The following is an 18,804-nucleotide window of genomic DNA, read 5'->3' on the forward strand; positions in this document are numbered from 1 at the left end:
GAAATCAGATGTAAATAACAAAAAATAAACAACGTTCAGTATCGGTCAATGTGTTTATGAAGTTGTTTTATGAGCACTCAAATAATCATCGTTAAGAAAAATTTAATGAATGTGAATTCTTTCTCTCGTAGTAAGTGTAGTGAATCAAAAACTGGTATGTTAGTATTAAATTAAATAAATACCGTACAAAGACTTATACAGTTTAAAATAACACTTTTATTCATTTCATGAAAGAGAATTTTTTTTTTTCATTTTTAGTCTATAGTTAATATTACCATTAACTTATGCCTAATTAGTTGTTTGCTCGCTCTAAAATTTTCTTTCAAAGACTAAATATTCCATTAATGACCCTGTAGCAAATTTAATAATTATAAGCATTAAAAAATATGAAAAGTATATGAATGCTCTTGAAAAAGGAGTGCAATTGACTAATATTTGTAGAGAGTGAAACAAGTCACTGAAAAAAATGCGTAAACGTTGGATAAATACGTTTTCATAAAAATCTAAGGGGGGAATTTTCATAACAATCTTTCATATTCACATCTCCATAATAAATTAAAGTATTATCGTATTATGAATTGAATGAAGCAAAAGTAATAGTTGAAAGGTTTGACATCTTTTCATCAGTAGATGTAAGTAGAATTTATAACAGTAAATAGAACTATTTATGATTGAGAATTTGATAAAAGAAATACCTAAACTATTTATTTTAATATGTAAGTCAATGAAAAGCTTTGAGGTATTTTGCATCAGTACCAAACACTACAATCGACACAAATAGGCACTGTACTTACAGTAAATAAAAAATATATATTTAGAAACTCTTGCCTTGAGTTAGCTTTAATTATGCCTTTTGAGTTTGTCTCTTTCTGTGATATTTTTTTTTAGTGTCATTTTTTTTTTTAGTGATATTTTTTTTTATGTGCAACTGTCATGTTATTAACAAAACTAGATTATCATTTTTAAGCAGTTATTGATACAGAAATCTTCCTAAAACTATTCTTGCTGCCTGTGTGGAATGTTTACAGTCCAAAAAATAAAGTTTTTTGCCTCAGCAATTTCTGTTTTGGTAGCAAACAAGTATTAGTGTGCAGAAAACAAAAAAATAAAATTTATATGAAAGTACTTAAAGGGATTTACTTAAGAGATTTCTTTCATCATCACCTGCAGGGGAGAAACTATATTAAATTTTTATGTTGAAAGCACAAGAACTGGGCATCAATAACTGGAGTTGGTGCACAAAGATACTAATATAGATCGAACAGCCCTAAAATTTACTCATTGTTGGAGTAGAAATCTCAATAAAACAATTATGAGAAGGTTTCCTTTTCAATACTTAGGTTCAGTCATACGTTTGAAATAATAAAGCTGTTTCTTTCTAACTTTCCTGATAAAATCAAAAATCCCTGGACAAAACTTTTTGATTCTAATTTGAAAAAAAAATTATATTTTTCTTTCCAAAAAGTTAAGTTAAAGTAACTAAGATTGCATTTAACCTTCCCTCATTCCAATTATAACGAATTTCCCTCAAATTATTTAATATTTATAAACATTTTTGCTTCATGTAAGGGAGACTGTTACACTGGTGGAAAATTATTTTAAATTTTAATAGTTAAATATTTTTCGTAAACCAAAATATGCGATAAGTTATGTGAATAGACATATATCTTTTTTAATTTTTTTCAGGGTGGCATTTTGAAGTCAAAGGCACTGTTCTTTGTTTCATGGCATTTGAAGATAGACTACAAAAGAGCCCAAAAAAGGATAATTACATAATTTTATCTAATTTTTCTAGGATCACAGTAAGGAATTCAAGCAAAACAAATCATTTTTCATAACTTAAATGGGTATATAATATTATTACAAGATATTTTTGTCTGAGGGTTCATTAATATTACCTTGTTGATTCTAGTGTATAATGATTTTGGTGTTTTATAATTTATAAAACTTTTTTGCCTTTGCTATCAGAACCTTTAACCCACTGGCAGTTTAGCAAAAGGGCAAGATTGGGAGAATGTTTCTCCCCGATCCACTATTTCCCTATCTAATTACACAGAAAAACCAGTTTTGCTATGCGGTGAAGACTGCATGTTAAAATACGACTTTATACACACAGAACCGTCAGTGGGTTAAACCGCTTTTAATACTGTACTCTTACAAACCATAAAAAAATCTTCCTTGTAGAGTATATGTAAAAATTACATGGTGGTAAAATATGAGTTGTTTAACAAACAGCAATAATCCTACACTTACTAATCAAACAGGTGAAAAACCTTATTCTTGTGTTATATGCAAAAAGGGATTTTCATCACAATATAATCTCATTGTTCACAGTCGTGTGCATACTGGGGAGAAACCTTATTCGTGTAGTATATGTAATAAAAGTTTTTCACAGAAAAGTTATCTAACTAAACATAACTATGTTCATACTGGTGAGAAACCTTATTCTTGTGGTACATGCGAAAAATGTTTTGCGTCAGATTATCAACTCCTTGTTCACAATCGTGTTCATACTGGTGAGAAACCATTTTTATGTAAAATTTGTAATAAGAGTTTTTCTGTGAAAAGTACTCTTATTAAGCACAATTATGTTCATACTGGTGAGAAACCTTATTCTTGTAGTATATGTAAAAAAAGCTTTTCACTGAAAGGTCAACTAACGGTTCACAGTCGTGTTCATAGTGGTGACAAACCATTTTCCTGTGATATGTGTGATAAAAGTTTTTCCTTGAAGAAAAATCTTATTACCCACATTGGTGTCCATAACAATGAGAAAAAATTTTCTTGTAATATATGTAATCAAAGTTTTTCACAGAAAGGTCATCTTACTATTCACAACCGTATTCATACTGGTGAAAGACCATACTTTTGCAGTACATGTGGTAAGAGTTTCTCAACAAAAGACACTCTAACTATTCACCAACGGACTCATACTGGTGATAAATTGTTTTTTTGTAGTATATGTAATAAAGGTTTTTCGCAGAGGTGTACTCTAACTGCACACAGCCGTGTTCATACTGGTGAGAAACCTTATTCTTGTAGTATATGTAATAAGACTTTTGCATTGAAAAGTAATCTAACTAAACATAGTCGTGTTCATAATGGCAAAAAACCTTATTCTTCTAGCATACGTAATAACAATTTTTCTCTGCAGAAAATTCTGACTGCTCAGAGCCATATTCATACTTTTCAGTAACCTTATTCTTGTAATATGTGATATAATTTTTTTTTTAATTGTAAAGTGATCTAGTTATTTACAATTTTGTTACATTGTGGTTAGAAACCTCATTCTTCTCTGGCCACATTAAAGACATTTCTTTAAAAAAAATATCACTTAACTTTCTATAGTATTGACTAGTTGGTAGTTAACAGAGGTTAGAAACCTTATTCTTACAGTAAGTTCAAAGTGAAATGGGCCTATCTGAGTTTGACATTCCATATAATGAAATTTGGGCAGACAAATATTAGATGTTATTTAGTCTGCAACTTTTTTCTACCTAAAAACCAAACATGGTATGCATTCTATATGTATTTCGTAACATCTTTTTATATATTTGGCTATTAAAATACTTTATTTTCTAATTTATGTTTGGGGAAAATTAAGGATAGTGATTACAGAACACAGTGTACAAATATTACATTTAAAAAAAATTAAAGTATGTTCTAATTATATCACCGTCAGTAAATGTAATGGTTAAATAGTTTTTCAACTAAACAATTGCAAGCAATTCAACATCTACTATAGACTGTGGAAGACTTGACTTATTTATAGAAATTCTCTAATTTTATTCTCAATCAACAGTGCAATCAGTTCTAGTGTTAAAATGTTAAATGAGGTTGTTGTACTACAGTGTTTCCCAAAGTGTGGTATGCGTACCCCCGGGGTATAGGAACAGTTTAACAGGGGTACGGGTTCTTATGCGAAATATCTTTGCAACAAACGAAAATTTCAAAAAATTTATTTGAAAACAAAGCTATCCATGAAAATTTATGATTACGTATTTTTCTATTTGCTACTTTTTTGCAGAGTTAACAGTTAATAACTAATTAGTGGTGTCAACAGCCAGTTGTGATTTTTAACTTTTGCTCAATTTTTTTATAGTAAAAAATTTTAATTTTTTTATTAGTGGTACACAGCGTTACAAAAAATTTGGAAAGGGTACGCAAAAGTCATAAGTTTGGGAAACACTGTTCTACTGTATTAGAAGATTTATACCATGTATTCTTTTAAACAACTTATTTCTGTTGTTAGAATATCCCAAGTTAGATTATAGTCCTATGGTATTTATATTCTTTACGAGAACTCTGTTCGGAGCACAGCACCATCTTTCGACATTTTTGTACTTTAGTTTCAAAATTTCTATGTAATTTTACAGCTTACAGACATACTGTTTCATTCCTCTATCATGAAGTTTTTAAATTTGAAAGCAATCAGTCCTTTGCTGGACACCCTGTACTTATATAAAAGATAACTGCACACAGATTCATATTTAATTTCTAAATAGAATGATTAGCTGTATTAATTAAATTAAGACTAGTTTAGTCATATGTATTTTTAATGAATGTATATTTGAATGCATGTACAGAGATGCCAACTTGTTCCAAACAGCAGAATAATATTTTCAAGTGATAGTATTTTAATGGATGATTTTTCTTTCTGATGTGTAAGGTTTTTGCTCACTACTACTTCTAATTAATTCAAAGGCTTGTGTGGTGATATACCAATTTGTTATAATTAAGCCACGTTGGGCCCTTTAAAAGGGGATGAAATAAACCAAAAATCTGCAAATTTTAGTTTTTAGCTCTCTTCATTTATTTATTTATTTTTATTTATTTATTTATTTTGCAATATTTTGTCAAATCCGGAATGGTTTATGTCTCTGCATATATGTATATATATTATTATAATATTTAATGAATTTTTAATTTTTTTCTGTGTGTCTTTTATTGCTGAGTTTGTTAAAATTTGTAATATATATGTGTTTGAAGTATGAAAATAAATGTCATTAAATGGAAATATATTATATATTTTAGTATTGTAGATTGTTGTGTTGAAATATATCAAAACTTATATTATATTTAGTTCTGATTAAATGATCCATGGCCTGGCTGAGCCTATAGCAATCATTGAGAAGATATGAATTCATAAAATGGATCTTAAAAGCGTTTGATTTTTATTATTTCATAAATGTAATTAATATGCCATTGTTGATGTTAAGAGCTTTCATTTGAAATTAATTGTACTTATATTCAAATACTGAATTTTTTAGTATATAAATGGAAGAAAAGATATATATTAAATTAAAACCTAGAAGAGTGACTTAATTTATATTCAGATCTGCTGTTGTGACATTTAGTATGAATATTTTTTGCAGGATGCCAGAAAGTTATCAAATATTTGGAAATTAATTATTTTTATAATTTTATTGTTATATTGTTTCCTTCAAATAAACCACCTGTTCGAGTTCCTTCACAATAATTGAATAGTTTTGTTTATTAAAAAAACCAAATTAGAATTATTTTTTTTTATGCATATAAAGAACATATTGTGCTTGAATAAGGTTTCCCAAAATTTAAATTCATGTTGGTACTGTGAGTCATACAGAGTTATCGGTATAGTATTAGTCTTTCTGGATTTTCCTAGTTCTGTGATATCACGCTAACAATTATGTAACAAGAAAACAAAAAATAAATAAATCAACAAATAAATATTACATTTAATTCCCTCCCTACTTTAATTTTAGAAGCTTTCGTAAAGAATAAATTTTAAATATACAAACAGTTCCTGTTCCCTGCTCATAATTTCCTCTGTCCTTACTTCTCATCTATCATTTACTCATTGCACTCGTCATTTACAGAGAGTTTTATTATATCCCCCCTTGACATATATTTCTAGAGTTTTTGTCTAAAATGAAGACATAAAAGTAGGAATTTCGGAGATCACAAATTGATATTTAAGCGAAAATAAAACAAAATCCATATCCCGCATTTGAGCTCTCACTGAAGGTCAATGTGCCTAAACACGACAGTGTTTCGATACTTAATATCCTTGTTTGAGATCGTAATGCGATATAATTAAACTTTGGTTCCGGAACATATCCCAAGTCATTTTCCCACATGTTTTCTTTCGAACAATTTCCTCGCTACCAGAGCGACGTACATTCCCGAAATGGAGGTCACAACTTAGGATCTATGATAGTGTTGCAATCTCTTCCACAGTACTGTTTTGAACATCTTTTTAAATCTACCACAAGAACAAACGTGAAAAAACCATTTAAAATAAGAAGTTATTACTTAAGAGAAATTGCGTTTAGATTCATATTTCTCGAGTGACGCTAATTGCTACGTTTATTTTTAAAATCCATTTCTCTGGAACTATTCGACCGATTTCCCTCAGGTTTTGTAATTTTCCTGCCATCTAAGTTGCACTCTTTAAAAATATGTAAAAAATTGTATACCTTACTATTCAAATTTTTTTCCGATCATTATTAAATAAAATAATACATATTTACTAAAATTTATTTTTGTATGGAGAAACGAATATTATAATTGGGGGCGAAAATTTTTCAAACGGCTTAAAAAGTTCTCAAGATATGGCGAAATACGCGAAAAATGAAATTAACATTAAGGGGTTCAAACTTTGGACCACACTCCAGACCAAACTATTGAAACTGTAATTCGCAAATTGCTGCTACCCCCTACTATATTTTGAGGGTCAGAAATTCTAATCCGTTAAAAAAAAGGTAAGTTTTTTCAGGGAAGGTGTGCTTTTGTATCTGATTTCGTAACTTAAAATATCGTCTGTACTGAACTATTAAAAGTTATTTAGGGTAGTCTTAATAAATAATAAAGTCTTATAAATAAAAAAATGAACATCCTAAGTGTCTGATTTATTATAAGGCTTGAGTGGCCTAGGTTCCCTACTTTTTTGGGAGTTTAATGTTACAAATAATTCCATTTTGAGTTTTTCCTTAAGAATTATCTATTAGAGATATGAAAGCCCCCGCTTTTCGAGCTCAGGCTCTGAACATCCTGAATAACTTTTAATCTAATGAACGGATTTTCACGTACTAGGATTCATTTTGGTTCGAAACCTAACCTTAAATAAGCTAATTGATTTGCAACAGACAATCATTGAACTAACATCACATAACACAGACAATCACATAATTATAGAATCAAATTAAAAAGCGTACTTTTTCTGGATCAACATCTTTTTTCCACTCAACAGATTTCGATTTCTGACACTCAAGAACAAAGTAAGTGAATAAAAATGGTATATATATTTATATATACGTAAATATATTTTATTGCAAACGTACTTTATTTTACATCGACGGCCTCCATGCATCACAGATGCAAAAGAATAGAATCGCGGGAAAAAATTTACAAGAAGATAAAACAGTAATAAACTTCACAACAATAACAGTAAATTCAATAAAAAGGAAAGAAATGAGTCTCTGAACTCCAACTACATCTTTTTTGCCTCCTAATATCGGTTGGAAAGGTTTTTCTTCTTTCAAGGGACACTTTGCTAATTGGTTTTTGTCCATTTTGAAATTATGTTTGTACGAGATACTATAGTATAAATGTTAATTTAGCATAGGTGTTTGGCGAGGTAATCGTGTTCGGTCTCCAGACGAAATGCATGCTGCGATGATCTGAGATATTATGGATGGAATATTTCCACTAATGGTAAATGGTACGTTACTGAACTGCAAAATTTCTGTTCCCTTTTTAGCCAGCTGATTAACCCACTTGTTCTCAGATATCTCAGTATCCGTTGCAATACAACATATATTCCCATTGTGGCTAAAGAATGATTTAATTCAATTCGGCGATATTGTGTTCAGAAATACACTGGTGTGCAGAGATTAAGGACGAAGTGGTTTTTCGAATGTAAGTTTGAACAATAGTGCAGGGCCGGTCATTGCCGATTTTCAAGTAGAAGCAAAAATATTGCAGCTGTCACCGTCCTGTTCTTTCTAGCTTACAAGACAATGTGCTGGTCATCCGCTGCCGTGGTTATGAGAGGACGATCCTTAATAGACCTCCGGACAGCTGTTCCTGTCCCCTGAAATGTGTTCCAAACTCGTGAAACGATACTGTGGGCGATCACGAACTATGCAGCCTCCAACTTCCCAATGATTCGGCCTTGCATAAACTCATCCAGATGTCGTCTTCTGTGTTGACTATGGGCGATATCAGACCATGACGACAAATTCATTTCGTTTAAATTGACGTATACCGTGTAATACCATTCATTAAATTCAGGTCCCCGCAGTGGACTGATCGTTAAGACACGGTTCCCAGCAGATCACCGAAGTCAAGCGTCAGTGTGCGGGTGGGTGACCACTTGGATCAGTCTGCGTAGGGACTGAGGGTGTGCGGTATTGGCCCTCGTTAAACTGTGCTACCGTAAAGTGCTCGACTTCACGTGCAGGTCGTCGGGCTACTGAAGCGGGGGTGCCTTCCCCTCCGCAGAGGATCAAAATTGTGATGGCATGTCTTCGGATCATCCTCCGGGATGTTTCCCAGACCGTCGCCAATAGCCTATTGTGCAGCTCTAGTGCGACGTAAATTAACAACAATATTAAATTCAGCTTATCAAAAGGAAATGGTTCAGTTTCTTACTCTCCCTCAATAGCGATCCAAAATGTGTTACTTCCATTCAGTTAGGTTGGTTCTTATGATTGCGCCACCTAGTGTTCATTCCAATGATCCAGTGAAATCTTGAGAGTCTAGAGAACTGAAATAGGTAGTCAAAAGCTCATAATGTAAACAAACTCAGAAGAATTTAGAGAAATCTTGTTATTGGCGATCGAAATGGGCTGCAGGTGGCGTAGAGCAGAACTCTTTTCCTATGGCAACACTTCACATGCTTTCCCCATTAGCGTGTGGAAAGTCATAGAGGAAGGAAGTACGTTAGTTTCTCTCTTGATTTTCATATAGATTAAAATCNAAGTACAAGCAAAAATATTGCAGCTGTCACCGTCCTGTTCTTTCTAGCTTAAAAGACAATGTGCTGGTCATCCGCTGCCGTGGTTATGAGAGGACGATCCTTATAGGCCTCCGGACAGCTGTTCCTGTCCCCTGAAATGTGTTGCAAGCTCGTGAAACAATACTGTGGGCGATCACGATCACGAACTATGCAGCCACACTTCGATCTTCCTCCAACTTCCCAATGATTCGGCCTTGCATAAACTCATCCAAATGTCGCCTTCTGTGTTGACTATGGGCGATATCAGACCATGACAACAAATTCATTTCGTTTAAACTGACGTATACCGTGTAATACCATTCATTAAATTCAGCTTGTGATGGCATGTCTTCGGATCATCCTCCGGGAGGTTTCCCAGACCGTCGCCAATAGCCCATTGTGCAGCTCTAGTGCGACTTAAATTAACAACATTAAATTCAGCTTACAGTCACTCGATATTTTTTCGAGTGACTGTATCAACAAGAGATGGTTCAATTTCTTACTCTCCCTCAACAGCGATCAGAAATGTGTTACTGCCATTCAGTGAGGTTGTCTCTTATGATTGCGCCACCTAGTATTCATTACAATGATCCAGTGAAAAAAAAAATTTGAAATTAAATCTGGAAAGCCTAGAGAACTGAAATAGGTAGTCAAAAGCTTATGTTGTAAACAAACTCAGAAGAATTTACAGAAATTTTGTTATTAGCTACGCAAGTAAATTAAATCCCCTTTCTGTTAAAGTATGTCTATTTTACATTCTTATATACAGGTTTATATAAATGTTACCTTATTTCTGCTTTCCGTGATAAGTTTTTGATATGAGGTCATATACATAAGTGTTTTTAAAATATGTTTATTTTTTTCCTTTAATGATATCTGACTGGATTAAAGATATTTTTCCTGTTATCAATGTTGTTAGTTTATTTTAAAATTTGCGATTTACGCTTACCATTTCTAAAATCTGTAGGTAAATATTTTCTTGGATTTTTATTTTTTTTACGCTCTATATTGAAGAGAATGCCTTAAACAGCTGATGTCATAATTGATTCTTGTTAAGGAAGAGAGGATTGTCATGACGGGGGAGATCAAAATTAAATTTTATTAAAATTTTGTTTGCATAATATTTTGAGTACTTAAGGAATAGGTTTTCATAATGCAGGGTTTTTCTTGAAATTATTTATTTTTATGTTATATTTGTAATGAATTATTCAATGATAACTTGTTTTTATATTGACTTGAAAGTTCAACTAAAAATTTAGAAACATTAATTATTTTTGAGTTTTTGTTATTTGAATTTAATAAAGAAAGAATTTATTATTATTTTTTATCTTACTCTCATTTTAAATAATATTTCAAAGTTATAGGGTAAAAATAGTTTTATGTCTTATTTAAGAAACTTGGTACATGTTACAACAATATTTAGTCACGCTTGGAATTACTATTTTTTGTTGTCTAAGGAGGCAAAGTTAGATTTTTCTAGATTATCTTTATGTCAAAGTATAGATTGGCAGAATCAGGTTATATAGCTATTTTGTTCATGACCAAGGCTGGTACAGGGTTTATTGGCCCCAGAGTAAAATTTGTTCTGCCTTTACCTTTAAAATATAAAAAGTCTAAACCTCAAATTTTGTAAGGGTTTTAAATTTTCTTTCAAAACAATGGTTTACCTTTGATTCTTATTGAAATATCAATTTTCATAAATGTAATAAAATATTAATTTTAAATATTTTCAGCATTTTCTCCAGATAAAAACTTAGTGTTTAAATATTTATTGATATGTACTAAATAAAAAAATTCTTTAACTAAAATTGTAGAATATTGCAAACATTATATAAAAACCTTGAAATTAAAAAACATTTCATTCCTTGTAAAGAGTTTTAATCAGAACAATAGTCCCTATTTTTGAATATGACCTCATTCATGACTTGTGCTTATGAGAAACATATCCAGTAGTAGGCAGATTAAAAAAGCTAAGTCCCATTGCTGTTATGTTAATCATTTAATGAGACTTTTTTTTTTTTATCCAAGCAGTGGTCTTCGATTTTAATTTCACTGAACTTTCCTCCTAAATAATTTTATCCGATATTTTTTATCCAAGCAGTGGTCTTCAATTTTAATTTCACTGAACTTTCCTCCTAAATAATTTTATCCGATATTTGACTTGAAAGAGGAATGTTCATTGTCTGAGTTAATTTAAATACTATGAGGCTACATTAGGTAATTTAAGTATTTTGATTCCATTACATTTGAATTAATCTTATTTTGTTTCAAAAATATATCTTTATTGTGTTTTTGCAAAATTATGAATCATTTGCTTGTGCTTTCAACTTGAAATCTTTTTTAAATGTCTCATAATTTTGTACACTATTTTACAAAATGCACATAAATTAAAGGTTACTCTGAAAAATAAGCAAATCTTCCAAATAATTCATGTTTTGTTGCTATAGCTTAAAATTTCATTTTAATCAAATTTACTTTCTTTTTTAGTTTAGTAATGACAGTTCTGAGCTAGTGTACTTCAAAGAGTTCTCCGTCAAATTTAAAGTGGTGTCCAAGATAAATTTTAGACTATGACACTTTGTAAGTAAAAATTTCTACTAACTAGCAGTGGCCAATGCATTGGACCTTACAGTTACATTATCAAACTATTTAGTTATTTGAAGTTTATAAGAGAAAAAGTTCCATTAATAAAGATATTTTAATCAAAATAACTATCTATGGTTCATGCAATGTGCAGCATAGTCATATTCACATATTACTTAAATATTTTATAATTTGTAAGATAAATAAATATTCTCGTAAGAATATTTCATTTTAATCAAAATACTAAACTAGGAGCACAAAACCTGCAGTCCAAATGGTTTATACACAGTTCTCTGCCTTTTAGCCAAAAATGGAAAAATTATTGCCCTCATAAACTCTGTTATTAACTAGTAGTGGTTTATCCATATGATATTATAGTTATATTATCAAATCCCTTAATTATTTTTGAAAATTTATTAACTTGAGACAACATTCATTGAAAATATATTAAGTTGTGCAAAATTCTACTACAAGAGCAGATATATTATGAAAAGAAAATATTAAAAAAAAATTTCTTACAAGAAAATTACTTTTCAAAATAGAATTCTAAAGGAACTAGAGCAGGCATTTCTAACAATTTTAATAAGTGACTGATATAATTGTTCAAAAGCTATTTACAGGAGTTTAATTGCTTGAACTCTGTATACAACTATCACTTACAAAACAAAGATACTTAAAAAAAAAATCAAATATTCTCATTCTTCCTTCATTGTACCCAGCAGGGTGTTAAGAAGGAAGAAAATAATTTAAGACTCTGAGCTATTGCAACAGTATTGGATATAAAAAAATTATTCTTTTACTTCCATCTTTAGAATTTTTTCAGTAAAATGATTGATAAACCAGGCATTGTAGTTCCAACCTGTTGACCAGGGATTGTCAATCCTGAAATTATTTTAAACATGAAACATAAGAATATTGTGTAGAACAGGAGCATTTAAAGGAAAAGAAATTACTATTAATAACTTTTTTAGGAATCGAAAGAAAATAGTGAACTGGAAGATCATTCATTTTCTCTCTGAAAAATGACTGGCACGTTACAGACTGTAGCACTCAAATAAAGAAAAAAAATGATAAAATCTAACTCCTTTTTAAGAAGAAAAGGGTTTTCATGCAAAAGGCAAATTAACAAAAATTCAGTTGAATCTTCCTATAAAATTCGTAGTATTTTATATATCATTAAAAAGCTTTTTTAAATTAATAAGAAAAATTGGACTGTTGAAAAAATTGGCTTGAACTTAGAGTGTTGAAAAAATATTCAATATCAAAACTAATAGTTTTCTGTTGATATGGAAAGTATTTTAAATTATCAAATAATCGTACTGTAGCTTTGACTATTTGTATGATATCTTTATAATTTATAAAATAATGATTGTTCTTCAATTTCTTTTTCAGAATTTTGAAAAGATTTTAAAAAAATGGTATGTTTTTTTCAGCTCTAATTATTTTATAACACTGTTTACATGCTAAAAAATTTAATTAATTCTCAATAAAATTTTAATTTTTAAATTTGTAAACCTTAGGACCTAGTCCAATGCATCTATACATACGCCTAATATAATTAAATGTGTTATCTACCTTAAATATTAAAATATCTCTATTGTTAATCTTTTTTTTTTTTTTTTAGATTTTTAATATGTAAAATAAATTTCTGATGAAATGTTTTTAAATTAATTTATAGATTTTGGGCCAATCCACAATTTTTTAATTCTTTTATAATTAAAATATTCAAGAAACCTGTGTTGGAAATGAATAATAAATAAATATTTTATTCTTTTCAAAAATATATATACATTTTTTAAAAGTTTCCAATTATTTAACATAAAAATTTGTTCTACAATGAATTTTAACTCAAGTTTTCCTTCTTTAATCTTTTAATGTCTGTTTGCATATAAGGCACCCATCATTTCTGGCATTTCAACTTTTACAGTTTTTCATTGCAGCTCTGGATTTTTTCCAATTTTACCTCTGTTTTAACTCTTTAAGCATCAGGTGACTCAAAGATAGTTTTCTCTTCCTCTGGTAAGTTCACCTTCAGGCACCCAAGAAAAAGCTGCATTTGTAATATTGTCAGCATCAGTTTTTAAAACATTTACTGTACTTAATTTTTGTCAAGACATAGTTAGAATCTGCATTTGAAAGCAATTTGGAATTTTAAATTTTATTTGGTCAGAAAATTTGACACATTTCAGGTCAAATATAGATACTAACTGAAATATAGATACTAGACTTCTTCATCAATTTTGAGCCTTGGTTATTCACAATTTGTGTTGGTTAGTTCCTCCATCTCTTCCTATATTTGCTATTTTAATTTTTTTGATTCAATCTCCTCTTTTTTAATCTATTTTACTCCCTTTTATATTCAATCACTGCTGCAATATCTTCGGATTTGCTTTTTCTGTAAGTCTCCATTATATGTGAAGATAAAAACAATGTCATTGGCACAATCCTAATCTTTCGCAACACATGGGAAGATCCATTGAATTCCTTTCTACTAGTTTCATACCAATATATGCAAGTAGTTATGGGGTTGTAATTAATACAAAAATACATTAGTTTGCAAAATCTTCAGACTTTGAAAGTGCCATTGGACTGGGGTTCCAAAAAAGAAGTTAAAATTTCTATAGAGTTGACACATTGGCAGTTTTTAACTTTTGCTAATTTATTGATATATAAAAATCTTATTAAAAAATAGAAATCTACTCTTTTAATCCTTCAAAAGTTTTATGTATTATCTAATTTATATCTAAATCTATTAAAGGCATAGTCCCTTTTTTGAAATTTATTTTTTCTTTGCTATGTCAACGTTTCTATATATTTCATAATATTGCATTTTCATTAATTTACCGATTCAGAATTAAATTATATTTTTATAATTTAGACAGCTGAAATTAAGAAGAAAGTTACTTCTGGGATAAAGCAAAAAATAAAAGAAGCTGGATGTGAGTAATATAATTCTATTTCTTTTTATTTATTATTATTTTTTCTTTTCATTCTATCAACATTGTTATTCCTATCAGTATCTTACTCTATGACAAAAATATAGACATAAATTAAAATCAATAGTAATTTGAAAATATATCTTATATTCAATAAATTGTTTTGTTAAAGTTGAATAAATTAGTAACATTATTCTTAAATAAGTCTCATTATTTAAACTAAAGTAAATAAAAATATTTTTAAAATATTGTCTGCCATTTAAAGTTATTTGAAATTGCCCCCTCATTTATTAATTTTTATTAGTGTCTTTGTTTTTCTATTCAAATGGTTAATGATTTATTTTACTAACTGTGAGAGTAAAAGCATTGATACCCTGGTATCTATTAACATAAAATAAAATTTAATATTTTTATGTATAGGGTCTGTGGTCAAAACTGCTGCCTTATCTGCTGCTGTAACTGCAGGTGTATCATCAGCATTCCCAGCTATTGGTTTTACAAATGGAATCGTTGCAGGATCTATAGTATCCATTTATCAACGGAACTACAATAACGGAAAAATAATTCCTAGCCCTTTCTCTTTGATGAAAATAGTTGGGGTTAAAGGTTTAATTGTTGTCACAAAAGTTGGAATAACTGCAGCTACTGTTGCAACAACAGGGATTTATGGTGCATGCAAAACTATTTGGAATAAGTCAAAAAGAAGAGACAACACTGAGGAAAAGTCTAATGAGCTTAAAGAAAATACTGATAGTTGTAATGAAGAAGAAGAAAATGAGGAAATAAATGAGATAATACAAACTCTCCAAATGGAAAATACATCAATTGATACAGAATGGGTGAATATTCAACCAGCAGAAGATGAGACACTTGTGACAGTTTCATAGCATATAGATAGAAGGCAGTTATGGAATGTTTTATTTATAAATTTTAATAAACCATTATTAAGTTTTTCTTTAATCTTCAAGTCTAACATTGAATTTCTTATGTATTATAAGCTAAACTCAATGGTGCAACACAGAGGGCAAAGGCCTACTGTGCCCATCTCAGTTTTCTTGATTTGAGGCTTGAGGGTGCAGGAACAGGTGCTCTGGTTGGGTGGTCAGTCGGATGCAGTACCCTCAGTGTTTAGTCCCCAAGTATGCTTGATACTCATTCTATTGACCCACTAAAGGGATGAAAGGCTGAATCAGCCTTTGCCTGCCGGAGGATAGGACCAAGGATCTTATTATTATAGACAAATAAATACTAATTATTTTTCATATTATTACTAATTACATTTGAACATATATTACACAAGGTATAAAATTAAAATATTTAATTTCCTTTATATCTAGATTTTACTGAACACTACATATTTCAGGGTATTTCAAAAAAATTTAATTGTTTTCATTACTATAAAAAATTGATTTTATTTATATGTAACCAAATATTACATATTACTACAACAGGGTGCGTAGCCAAATTATTCAACAAATAATAAGCACATTTCAAGCACTCAAAAAATATTTTTAAGCACTTTAAAAAAAATATCACAACTAGGCAATGTTGGAAAGTTTTTGACAATTGACGGTTTTGTCTTGTTTTCACCGCCATGTCGTGAAAAAAAACCCTTTTGACATTGTTTTTGACAATTGTCAAAAATCATGAAATTTTGAATCATGTAAAATGAATGGCGTTTTCATACGCTACAGACTCACAATACGCCAAAGTAGATTGATTGGGTTTGAATTAATTGTGAAAACGTTGAGTAGAACAATGTGAACTGTGTCTTTTTGCATAATTCGTAGCAAAAATCAACATGGTAAAGAAAACACCTAATTTAAAAAAAAAAAGAAAATTAAGCACTTTTTAAAAACACTGAATGAAAAAAGCACCTTTAAGGGCTTTTAAAAACAAAAATAAGCACCTTTAAGCACTTTTTAAAAATGCTATGCACCCTGTACAATAAGTAACTATATATTTCCATATATATAATACAGGCATAAGATGTAAAAAGTGGGAAAATAAGAAAAAAATACCCACCCGGAAAACAATAAATACCTGAAAATACTTATCCAAGTAGTGAAAAAATATATAAAAATGTGAGTAATACTTTGCACAAAGAGAAAATATGTAAATTATTAGGTGTTAACTATTTATGTGTTGTGTACACTGACAGTCCAATAAACTGTTAACCTTCATGTATAAATTTTTAAAAAGAATAGAACAACAATATAATGCATTATCAAAATAACAGAAAAATTTTGAGTTTTCATAAAATAATTAAAGGTAAGCTAAAAGACAATAGGTGAATGAATTTTGTTCAAAAAAAATGATTAATTGATAAACAACTTAAAAGTTTTTTTTTTTAATATATATTTTGAACTAAAAATTACGAAAAAATAATAATTTAAAGGTGCATTTTTAAATAAAAGGTATTCATTTAAAAAAAAAAAAAAATTAAAATCACTAAAAATTAATATACCCCCCAAAAAGAAAAGATAATAAAAATTTAACCAATTAAGAATAATCCTAACAAATTAAATATTTTTAATAGTAATCAAAATTACTTTATTTGCTTATTCTGAATTATTAATTTAATCGATTTAATTTAATTAAATTTTCCATTGTGTGTTTATTATTTAAATAGTGAATTAATTTTTTTTAAATGGAATATTTAAATTAAAAATAATAAGTATACATTATTTATCTTGATATGAGAGTACATATTTATATTTATTTAGGAAAATAAGATATAATCCATTTAAAAATAAAACATAATAGGTTAAATAGTTTTTAACATAATGAATAGAAGTAAAATAAGAAGAATAGAAGTAAAATAAGAAAATATCAAATTAATTTTTTAAGAGTAAATATGAAAGGAGACTTTTAAACTTTTTTGTATTATGTTAAATTTTATGTGTTTAAATTTAAGCTAATACTTATTGATGAACAATTGTACTGATCATTTTTAGACTTTTAAATACTTTTCAGTGTCTTGAAAAAATATATATGCTTTTTCTTAAAGAAGTCTCAACTTTGGTTAATAGTCTGATTTAATAGAACAATATCTTGGAAAAATTTAATCCAAATTATTAAAAAAGAATCTCATGCGAATTTTAACTATATAACTAGACAACATGTGAAAAATCTTACTAAAATGAAGGAATTAAAGATAAACTAAATAAATCAAAAAGGACTTTTCATTAAAACAAGTATTTAAGAAAACATTCTTCCTGAAAAAATGAAATAAAAAGCAGTGTTTTTCAAAGATGCAGGCTTATTTTTACAAATAGGGTAAGGAGGGTGCATTTAAAGGGATTAAAAAGAAGAAAGGGCAGGTCGCCCTTCTAAACACACCTTGTGTACTGTGAATGAATGAAAGAAAATGTGAGTCGCCTATCTTATCATGCTCACATAGTTTACCATGATAATAAAAAAAATACTTAAAACAGTTTTATAAGCTAAACTAAACTCAGTGGCGCGACAGCCCATAGAGGGCCAAGGCCTACTGTGCCCATCTCAGTTTTCTTGACCTTGGGCTCTGAGGTGCAAGAGCAGATGTTCCAGTCAGGTGGTCAACCGAATGCGGAACCCCCAGTATTTAGTTCCCAAGCATGCTTGGTACTCATTTATCGACCCACTGAAGGGATGAAAGGCTGAGTCAACCTTGCCCGACCCGAGGATCAAACCAGGGACCTGTGGCATGACAGCGCAAAAAAAACAGTTTTATAGATATAAGAAAATGTCATTCTTTAATTAAATTTTTAACTTAAATTGAAAAACTTTAAAATATTTAATGTCCTTTAAGAGTCATAAATATTTTTTGTTTTAAAACTAATAAAAATACTTTGATTCAGGCTTAGACATAACCATAATTTTTATCAAAATCAGTACTATTTAAAAAAAAATATATAAAAAAACAGCGAATTTTAGCCAATTTATATGAGATAAATACCAACAAATTTCCTAATCCCCAACTTTTAAGCTTTCAAAGTCTCAGATTTCTTATTTTAGCTTTTCAAAAAAATTATACTTGTTAAAGAAAATGAAGCACTGATTACCACATAAATATTTCCCCTCACAAATTTGAAAAAAATTATTATTACTATTTTTTATTTATTAAAAGTAGAGCAAGAAAATTTATTTTTACCATAATTGTATGTGAATTTTTAAAAAACTTCCTCCCAACATTCCTAACCTGATTGCATCATTAATAGGCCTTCTATTTCAAAGTATGAAAAGACAAAAGAGAGTTAAAAAAAATTAAAATTTTTATCAAACTTTATTGTAAATTTTAATACTTTTTACAAAGTTCTCAAA

General features: G+C 29.3%; 2 protein-coding genes across 5 annotated transcripts; both read left to right on the top strand.

Moving 5' to 3' along the window:
• The first annotated feature begins 37 nt into the window (after positions 1 to 37).
• LOC107454968 (uncharacterized) lies at positions 38 to 15,459 on the top strand. 4 transcript variants are annotated; one of them, XM_043040955.2, is made up of 5 exons: positions 38 to 154; positions 11,468 to 11,560; positions 12,956 to 12,981; positions 14,442 to 14,502; positions 14,920 to 15,459. In XM_043040955.2, exons 3-5 carry the CDS (start codon positions 12,979 to 12,981, stop codon positions 15,384 to 15,386), a joined length of 531 nt encoding a protein of 176 aa, XP_042896889.1. In that variant the 5' UTR covers positions 38 to 154; positions 11,468 to 11,560; positions 12,956 to 12,978; the 3' UTR covers positions 15,387 to 15,459. The 4 variants fall into 4 exon arrangements, with proteins under 4 accessions (XP_042896889.1, XP_042896888.1, XP_015927826.1 ...); XM_043040954.2 differs by lacking the exon at positions 38 to 154 and adding an exon at positions 1,740 to 1,847; XM_016072340.3 differs by lacking the exon at positions 38 to 154 and adding an exon at positions 9,581 to 9,720.
• Positions 2,216 to 3,196, top strand: LOC107454962 (zinc finger protein 271). Its single transcript, XM_071188062.1, has one exon. It carries the CDS (start codon positions 2,216 to 2,218, stop codon positions 3,194 to 3,196), a length of 981 nt encoding a protein of 326 aa, XP_071044163.1.
• Positions 15,460 to 18,804: the final 3,345 nt, after the last annotated feature.

The sequence above is a fragment of the Parasteatoda tepidariorum genome, chromosome 2, assembly GCF_043381705.1.
Source record: "Parasteatoda tepidariorum isolate YZ-2023 chromosome 2, CAS_Ptep_4.0, whole genome shotgun sequence".
Taxonomy (NCBI): domain Eukaryota; kingdom Metazoa; phylum Arthropoda; class Arachnida; order Araneae; family Theridiidae; genus Parasteatoda; species Parasteatoda tepidariorum.

Excerpts from the sequence above, each read along its gene's own strand:
- LOC107454962 (XM_071188062.1), top strand. The coding sequence starts at position 2,216 with ATGAGTTGTTTAACAAACAGCAATAATCCTACACTTACTAATCAAACA.
- LOC107454968 (XM_043040955.2), top strand. Across the intron at positions 14,503-14,919 it reads AAAAATAAAAGAAGCTGGAT|GGTCTGTGGTCAAAACTGCT; the intron begins GTGAGTAATATA and ends TTTTATGTATAG.